The sequence below is a fragment of the Macaca nemestrina genome, chromosome 1 (genome assembly GCF_043159975.1).
Source record: "Macaca nemestrina isolate mMacNem1 chromosome 1, mMacNem.hap1, whole genome shotgun sequence".
NCBI lineage: Eukaryota > Metazoa > Chordata > Mammalia > Primates > Cercopithecidae > Macaca > Macaca nemestrina.
Genome location: NC_092125.1, coordinates 102,987,409 through 102,996,580, shown reverse-complemented (window position 1 = coordinate 102,996,580; position 9,172 = coordinate 102,987,409). Strand labels below are relative to the sequence as shown.

General features: G+C 56.7%; 1 protein-coding gene across 1 annotated transcript; it reads right to left on the bottom strand.

The window, feature by feature from the left end:
* Positions 1 to 384: 384 nt before the first annotated feature.
* Positions 385 to 5,904, bottom strand: LOC105498065 (cellular retinoic acid binding protein 2). Its single transcript, XM_011769865.3, has 4 exons — positions 5,676 to 5,904; positions 1,668 to 1,846; positions 1,333 to 1,449; positions 385 to 858 (listed from the first exon to the last, which is right to left on the bottom strand). The coding sequence occupies exons 1-4, from the start codon at positions 5,743 to 5,745 to the stop codon at positions 808 to 810; spliced, it is 417 nt and encodes a 138-aa protein (XP_011768167.1). The 5' UTR covers positions 5,746 to 5,904; the 3' UTR covers positions 385 to 807.
* Positions 5,905 to 9,172: the final 3,268 nt, after the last annotated feature.

Here is a 9,172-nt window from a genome sequence, read left to right as displayed (position 1 = left end):
GGCTGAAGTTGGAGAGGCAAGCAACAGTTGGAGGAGGCGGCGGAAACTGTCACCATAATGGAAAACATGGGAGAAGGCGGGAGTCAGCTCCTCAGAGCCCAGTGCCCCAGCTGAGAGGTCAGGAGGAGGAGACCCTGGTGACCTTGGAGGCCAGAGCAGGACACCAAGGAGGGACCTTGGAGGAGGGAATGCAGAGGTGAGGCTGGTGGATTCAGCAGCAAATGAAGGGGTGGTGGTTAGCAGGGTGACCAGAAGGACTGTTCCCTCCTGTCGTGTAACTCAGTTCCATGCTGTAGAAACACAAGTCTTTCCCACACTACATTTCAGAGGCAAGGTTGAACTCAGGTGACTTATCTACCCCCTGCCCAATGAGCCAGAGACAAGTTTTATTTTTTTAAAACATTTTAATAAAATTAACAAATAAATATTCTAAACTGTATAGGCTACGGGGACAAAGGGTAGAAGCCAGAGGGCCAGTCTTTCCTGCTCAGGCCCTCAGGTCTCCTTTAGAGAGACCCTGCTCTGGCCTGGTTTGGGGCTAGGACTGCTGACTTGGGGAGGCAGGGAGTGAACCCGGAATGGGTGATCTGGGCTCTTGCAAGCCATTCCTCTTTGTTGGTGTATATGGGAGGAGAGAAGAGGTCAAAGAAAGCAAGACCTTGCAAGAGGCATCCCAGTGACCCCTAGAAGTGACTGGGGTAAGGGGAGCACTATCCTAGAAGAAGGGAGTGGGAGGGAGGGGGCAGTGAAGCAGGGCGGTGAGCCTGGCCAGTGGTGGGCTCTGGCCGCCATTCTACCCGTGGTCACTCACTCTCGGACGTAGACCCTGGTGCACACAACATCATCTGCCGTCATGGTCTGGAAGGACAGAAGTAGTTGTTAGCCTGAGAGGCCCCTGGGGTCCTGTGGCTTTGGAGGGGAGGGTTGAATGGAGGTACTCTGCTTGGCCTCCAGGTCCAAACCTGCTTCTTGGCTCAAGACCAATAGATAGGAGCTGGTCCCAGAATACCCAGGTATCACGGGAGGGAGGACGGCAATAGAGCCCCCGGGGCCTGTCCTCCTCCTCAAGCCAGGAAGATCTCCCTGGAGAACTGCTGGGACGCCCCAGTACATGCCCTTTGCTTTGCATAAAAGGAACAACAACCATTTCTAATTCACACAGGGCACTGTATGGCATAGGGACACTTTAGTTCTGTCCAAGCAGTCCCATCAGGAGGGTGCGGAGTCAAGCCATGGTTGTTCTTGAGTCTCCCGCACCCTGGGGTCTCCCAGAGAATCTCGGAATTTATCTAGGGCTGGGTTTGCTATTAGTGGGGAGGAGCCAGGACTTACCAGGATCAGCTCCCCATCATTGGTCAGTTCTCTGGTCCACGAGGTCTTGGGGCCCTCTCCCTTCAGGAGCTTCTGCTCACAGACCATTTTATTCTCGCTCTCCCATTTCACCAGGCTCTGCAAGAGACAGGTGGCCAAGTAAGCTGGGCCCATAGCAGGCACAATGCAGTGACAGGGATAAGGGAGAGAGAGCCCCTTTCTAGCCCCCACCACTACTTAAGGATTTTCCCTAGTGGGAACAGAGAGAAGCTAGGAGTTAACTGCTAGCCTGGAAAATGGTAGGTTGAGAGGCAGGGCAATGATGCCATGACCCTGGAGCCCCTCTTGGCACTCACCTTACAGGGCCTCCCATCCACAGTCTGCTCCTCAAACTCCTCCCCAACCTTGAAGTTAATCTCTGTGGTGCGCACGGTGGTGGAGGTTTTGATGTAGAAAGTGTCTCCCTCCTGTTTGATCTCCACTGCTGGCTTGGACGCTGCAGCCACAGCAATCTTCCTCAGCATCACATTCACCCCTGTGGGGAGAGTGGAGAGGCTCACCTTCTGGGGGGCTTTGGGCACCTCTCTCACACCCTCCCCATGAGACAGTTGGAGCAGACTGATTTGTGACTTGCTTGGGGTGGGTGTGTTGGGGGGTGCATCTGCCTGGTGCCTGGGTGTCTAGGAAAGTGCCTTGAAGGAGATGGCAGGCAGTGCAGCCCTGAAAGATGAGGGGGTTTAGGGAGGAGAGGGAGAGAGGCAGTGGCCTGCCCCTGGGGGTCCTGTTCCCAGCTGTGGCCCCACCTTATTGAGTTAGCAGGCCTGGATTGGGCTCCCCATGTCTCAGCTCTTCAGTCCTGGAATGTCCAGGGGCAGCTTCTCCCCAGCCCCCTGCCCAAGAAACATCCTGCTACCGGCTCTGGTTGTCTCTGTTTACTTCACTTTTGGCCTTTTGTCTACCCTGTTGACAGCTCATCGGAGTCACTGGGTCTGTACCCCTGGCCAAGCACAGGCCAGGCCCCATCACTCATGTCCTGGGAAGTAGGAGCCATTTCCCTCTCTGCCCTATCTACCCACCCTATCTAGTGCTAGATAGGTCTTCATTTGCCCAATTTCTGCCCCATTCAAAAATGAGGAGCAGAGATTCCCAGCAACGAAAGAGGGCAGGGGCAGCCACTTCCCTCTACAGAATGGTCAGCAGCCTGGGAAGACAGAGGCTTTGGAGTAAGGTCATTAGGCTGTGATTTCCTCCTGGCTCAGCCCCCTTACAGGCTGGGTGACCCTGAGCAAATGGCTTAACCACCCTGAGCCTTAGAGTCCTCAATTGTAAAATGAAAATAACAGCTTCTTAAAAAGCCAATCAAGGTTGGGTACAGTGGCTCACACCTATAATCCCAGCAGTTTTCGAGGCCAAGGCAGGTGGATTGTTTGAGCGTTGTAGTGAACCGAGATCATGCCACTGCACTCCAGCCTGGGAGACAGAGTAAGACTCTGCCTCAAAAACAAAACAAAACAAAACAAAAAATGTCCAGGAGCAGTGGCTCACGCCTGTAACCCCAACACTTTGGGAGGCCGAGGTGGGTGGATCATCTGAGATTGGGAGTTTGAGACCAGCCTAACCAATGTGGAGAAACCCCATCTCTACTAAAAACACAAAATTAGCTGGGCATGGAGGCACATGCCTGTAATCCCAGCTACTCATGAGGCTGAGGCAAGAGAATCACTTGAATCTAGAGGCAGAGGTTGTGGTGAGTCAAGATCGTGCCATTGCACTCCAGCCTGGGCAAAAAGAGCAAAACTCTGTCTCAAAAAAAAAAAAAAAAAAAAAAGCCAATCGGAATGGTATGTGTTTAGGACTCAGCACACACAGTGCCAGGCATATGCTTAAGTTTTCAGGAAACAGTAGCTATTATTGTTGGTATTATTTTTACTGATAAAAGGAAGGCAAAGGGTCAGGTGCCATGGCTCATGCCTGTAATCCCAGCACTTTGGGAGGCCAAGGCAGGAGGATTGCTTAAGCCTAGAAGTTTGAGACCAGACTGAGCAACATAGTGAGATCCCACCACTAAAAAAAAAAAAAAAGGAAAACAAAAAGCTGGGGTTCAGACAAAGCTCCCTTCATTAGGCACCGTGCTCATCTGCCCTTCTGGAAGACTCCCATATCCCTGTCCCCTCAAGGGAACCCCCTCTGCCGTGAGAAGAAGGGATAGAAAAGGAGCCTGCCCTCCCCGCTCTGTGTGATGTGTCCCCTACTTCAGGACCCCCCACTCCCCTCACAGGGTCTGGCTATCTCATTCAGCCTCTGTGAATTCAGACTCTCTGTGCACCTCCATATCCCAGCCCAGATTGGACCCCTTCTCTCTGCTCCCCAGTTATTAACCAAAGTGGGGGAGATAGGAGACAGCACCCCTCTGAAAGGAAGATGTGCAGAGCAGGGGGCCTCTCTGGATGGGCTCCAGGTCTAAGCTCCACACACCCACCTCACCTGGCCTGATCTGCCGCCCTGTCCTGGAGTACAGCCAGGGATGCACTAGGTGGGGGTGAAAGGGCCCTCCGCCAGGCAGCAGGATTTCCCTGCCCCTGATCCGGCCAACTCCCTGGCCCTCCTCCAGACCTGGGTTCCTAGAGAAACAAATCCTCTTTCCCCTCAGCGCCAAAGCATAGCTACCCTACTCCAAACAGAAGAGAGAGGGAGAGAGGAATTCTTGTCCCTGGGGAGCCCAGGACCCCATGGTTGGCTGCTGAACTCTTGGGTCTAGGGAGAAATGACTGAGGTCCCCAAGTCTTATTGAGATGGACCCTTGACTAGAGCTAAGAGGGCTGTGCCAGGACCGAAGTTCCTGCAGAAGTAAGGCTGAGTTCAGAGGAGACATCCCTTCAGCAAGCCCCTGGTGCCTGTGGAGCTGGGGGCCCAGCTCAGCCGGCCTTGACTGGCTCAGGACTGTGTTTGTCTAATGGATCTGTTTTTAATCTCCCCCCTGCAGGGCCTGAGGAGGGCACGTGGCTCAGAGAGACCCTGCAGAGAGGACAAACAGACTGAAGACAGACAGCAGGATTGGGGCCTTGAATCTTACTCTTCAGCTGGGACCTGGGGGTGCGCCAGGCCACCACCTCATCCACTGGGGACAGGAGCCAGAATCCAGAGAAGATGAGGAGGGAGTGGCATGTAGGCTTTCCAAAGAGAAAACTTCTATCTTTTTGTCTTTAAGTTCAGCAAGGACAGAGCGAGAAAGACTGATATGACTCCAAGAAGTATTGTGGTTAGATCGCAGGAAGAACCAACAGCAAGGAATGATGGAGATTCCTGCTCTCTCTGCAACATTCCAGACCCTTCTTAGATCCAGTCTCACTCCAATAGTCCAGGGTGCCCTCCCTCCCTACCCCCTTGCCCAGCCCAGCCCAACTACCCTCTCTCTGTTCAGTGCAGGAATTGAAGGCAGGAGGCCTGTCCTTACGCTCCCAGTGACTGGGGTCCTTAACTATCGTCCATCTCTCCCCCAGAGCCCCAGATGTCTAGCCCAGTTGGCCCAGAGAGCACACAGAAAGTGGGCTGGGAAAGTGGGAAGGGCAGTCTGGATTGACTTTGTTTTCCCCACCTTTGACCAACACACCCAGTTGGGCTGCAGCTGATCTATGGTGTGTGGAGGGAGGTGGGAACCTAGATTTTTGGAAATGTGGGATTGGGGTTTCACACGAAACCATTTGTTGAAATCCAAGAAAGTGATAATTATCCCTAGCGATTTTAGAACTCTGGAGCTGCTCGTTGTAGTAAAATACTTGTCTCATAGATGGGGGGTAGGGAGAGTAGAGTGGAAAGTGCACACGGGAAGGAAAGGGGAGCTCAGGGGGCGCTGGGGCGGCAGATCACCTGGTAGGCAGAGCTGGGCGCCTAGGGGTAATGAGCCTGCTCCGGGGATTGGGTTACAGAGGGGGGCACCGGGAAGGAGATTGGAATGTGTCTGAGCGGCTGGGCAGGTTAGGGAACCGGGCTCCCAGTCTGGATGCAGGGTTCGTGGCTCCACCAGCCTGCAGCTTCTGAACTGCGGACAGCCAGGTGCCTCGGCTCACCGAGTCCGGCCGCTGAGGCCAGCCTCCCCTTCCCCCAGAGGCCAACCTCGCGCTTCTGGTTTCTACGTGATTCACAGGCTGTGAGTCACCGCAGTGCTGGCACCGGTGGGCCCCCGCAGGAGAAAGCGGGATTTAGGCGTCGTGCCCAGCGCCACGGGACCCGGACGCCTGGCACGTTTTTCAGTGATGCAGGCGCCCAGTGTCTCACGCCCTGTGGTCCCGCTTTCTTTTTCATCCCCACCTTCGAGGACTCCAGAGCCCCCCTTGCCCCACCTGGGCCCTCGAACATTTCCTTACCCAGCACTTTGAGCAAATCCTCGAAGTTTTCCGATCGGATGATTTTCCAATTGCCAGAGAAGTTGGGCATGGTGGCGGCGCGGGTGGTGGTCCCCTTAGACCCCTAGGCTGGAGCACTGGACACTGTCTTTTAGTCAAAAGAGACGTCGCCGTCGCCGAGTCGTGAGGTTCAGGAACCAAGATACGACCAGGGACAACCCCAAAGCTGGCCTGGGCTCCCGCGCGGACAGCTTTTATACCCTGTGCGGAACCTCCCCTGCCCAAGATTGAAGTGGCCCCGCCTTCCGCTCCGCCCCCTCCCCCACTTGGGGGGGCCCTGCCACCAACCTCTGGATCTAGCCGGTGTGTGGGTCCAGGCTTCTCTGGGGACCGAGATAGCCTTCTCCTGCTCTAGGGAGTGGATGGGGAAGCGGATGCAAAGCCTGCACTTGAATTGCGCTGTCCGCCTAGGCGCGGGGAGCCAGCTGCGGGCGCAGATGCTCAGGGCTCGTGTATGGCTGTCCCCCACCAGAGTTCCTCACGTCTCGCCTGTTCGCCACCCATCCCCAACCTGACTCGGTGCATTCAACTCCTTGGCGCTGGACACCTGGCGACCCCACCCGCGGGCGGATCCCAGATCTTGAGCCGTAGCTGACCGGGGGAAATGGGCAACTGAGCCCTGGCTCCACTGAAGCCTGAACTGGATCCAGTGGGACCACTTCGAACTCAGAGAGGGGCAGGGGAGCTCCGGGGTTCTGCGGGATTAGGGATCTAAGTGAGGCAACGGCGCCCCCTGCTGGAACAACTCGGAGAGGCTGGGCGGGGGTGGCACGGTCCCCCCACCCCTCTATCCTGCTTCGGGCTCACGTAGTGCCTGGGGACTCTGGAAGTAGTCGCCAGGCGACTCGCTCCCCTTAATGGGCTGGGCGGACACTGAAGGGTTAAGCAGGAGCCCAGGGCGCGAGGCTGGGAGGGCAGAGGTCACAGCCAATCACTTGACGCGAGGTCTTTATTAAAGCGCTTTCTCTGTCGCTTCACTCCCCAGACCCCGAGGGGGTCTCCGTAGGCGGAAGGGAGGGAGGCGGGGACCGAAGCGCGGAGCCCTGGCGAGCTGCGCCGCCACCAAGATAGAAGGGAGGATGGGTGCCCGGGGAGAAGGCGGAGCAGGGTCTCAGGTGTCACCATCCTGAGCTGTAAAACGGGCGGAAGGAGCTACCTCCCCTCCCTTGGCGAGCGGCTTTGAAACGGGAGATCAAAGAGGGTGGGAGGAGGGCAAGGCTTCCTGCAGAGACCCGAGTGGGAGTGGGCGAGACCCCAGTGGAGATGGCAGGGAGACGGAGAAACAGAAACTGAGGTCAGGCAGGGAGCCTCGGAGACAGGCCTGGGACCTGAGGCCGGAAACCGCAGAGGAGCGGAGCCTGGCGGGATGCAGTGATTGGAGCCAAAGGAACCGTCCCGGCGTGTCCAACGCGGGGGGCCCTTCGGACCGGTGGCCCTGGGCGAACCGACGCTGCATCCCATCCCCCACCCTCCCCGGACTCTCCCTCCCAGCTCCTTCTGAGGCGGGAAGAAAAACCCCACATCTGGTCCCAGCCCTGGGTCCCTGCCCCGGCCCCTCCTCGCCAGCGTGGCCAAGGGTGGAGCAGGCAGTCTCTCTCAGATCTCTGAGCCCTTATGCTTAGAACCTACGAGGGATCTAGGGAGTTGTGGGCTTTGGTGGGAGCTGGGGAGGAGTCCGGAGGAAGATGACCAAAGGAGAGGGGCCAGAGTGACCTCAGCATTGAGAACTGAAGGCTGGAGAATGTACTGGGGGGTCGGGCCTCCGGGTTGCAGAGAGGGAAATCTGCAGAAATGGGTGGGTGAGAAAATAAAGCAGCTGGGCTGACTGGGCAGCAGGAGGGATGGAGATTCCACTGCAGAAAGGACTTCTCTGTGGGGCCCCGCCTGCAGTAGCCAACAGAGATTTGAAGAAGGGAGCTGAATACTTCAGCCTGGGTTTAGGGGTCCAGGTTTGTGTGGGAGAGCTTATTTGGGGGTGTTTGGGGGGCCTGCGCTTCTGGAAGGAAGAGGGCAGCAGGTCAAGGAGCTCTCTGAGGAAGGACAGACAAAAGCAGAGGTGGTGGAAGGAAGTGGGGTTGGGGGGGTCCCTGGGAAGTGCTTAGGGCCTGGGGTTGCAGGCACAGCCTGAGCTCCTCCCCCATCCTCCCTGCTCAGCAATGCTGTAGGTAAAGGAGGGGGATTAGGCTCTGACAGTGAAATCCGGCTCCTGGCCAAAGGGATGAGGAGAGGCTAGAGGAGGGAACGTGGTGGAAACCAGACTCCTGCTGCTCCTCCTTCCCTTCACTGCCCCCTGCCTCCCCCACCCAGGTCATTATGTCCATCTCCACACCACCAGCCCTCTCCAGCCCTCAGCCAGAAGTGCCCAGCCTCCTGCTCAATAGGCATCCCTCCTCCCACACGACAAAAGGACCAGTGCACTGTCCCCCACAGCCTTGTTGGTGACTAAGGATGTTAAAACCTCGCCCAAAAGATGGTCACCAGGATTCAGGAACAGAGTTCATAGGAGGGGGTGATTGGCCCCTCGATGCTAGAGCAGGGGAGCACAGACTGAATGGCTTGGCTGAGGCTGCTGGGGAGGCTAGAGCCAGGGAGTGGGGCTCCCTGGGGTGGGGGCAGGGAGACCTGGGCCCACTCTCCTCTCCTCACTTTCCCACTTCCCCCACCAGCCCACCGGCCATGATTTCCAAAGAGACAGAAGTAAGACAAAGGGAAGTCGGGCTGGGAGAGGAATTCTTTCCAGATGTTAGCATTTGCGGTTTGGCAGCTCTGGGCCTGAGCTCCAGCTCCAGCCCTAGCATCCCAACCCTGGCTGAGGGAGGTGGATAGGGGGTCTAAGCAGGGTACTGAATAGCTGAGGCTGAGGTCTCACCCTCTAGCAGCCCTGTTACCCCAGGGAGCAGCAGGCGCGGAGGGTGCTTAGGAAAGATGCTGGGGAAGGGAACTCGGGGAGGCTGAGGGGTGGGAGATGAGAGAGTGGAGGGGCTTGGGGGAGGGGACTAACCGAGGAGGATGGAGATGCCTAGAGGCAAGGAGCAGGGGCTAGGACCCTGGAAGCAGGCAATGGGGAGGAGCTGCAGCCCTCATCAGCCACTCAGTCACAAACAACTGGCTTTAATTTCCCGCTGGGATCAATAAGGAGAAGGAATTTCCCAGTGCCTCTGGCCTTTTAATTATGACCAAATCTGCTACAGATCTGCCCAGGGTGACCCTTTGCAGGAGCTTTAGTCATAACCCTCTTGGGCCCCCCCCAGGAATTTGGAGACTCAGTGAGGGGAGGGTGCAAAGTTGATGAGAAAAGCTGGGGGTGGGGGCAGAGGTGGGATAGGTAGGGGTGGAGTGAGGAGGAAACAAGCTTAGAGACTTAGGAGAGCAACATTTTGGGGCTTTGTTCCATGGTGGCGTGGCTAAAAGGAAGGTGGCTGGTCTTACACCTGAAGGAATAGAGATGGGCGGGAGAG

What these genes read in the sequence shown, in the direction of transcription:
- LOC105498065 (XM_011769865.3), bottom strand. Translation starts at nt 5,745, where the DNA reads ATGCCCAACTTCTCTGGCAATTGGAAAATCATCCGATCGGAAAACTTC. An exon ending in TGGATGGGAGGCCCTGTAAG is followed by an intron (nt 1,450 to 1,667) that starts GTGAGTGCCAAG and finishes TGTCTCTTGCAG; the next exon opens with AGCCTGGTGAAATGGGAGAG. An exon ending in ATGATGGGGAGCTGATCCTG is followed by an intron (nt 859 to 1,332) that starts GTAAGTCCTGGC and finishes CTGTCCTTCCAG; the next exon opens with ACCATGACGGCAGATGATGT.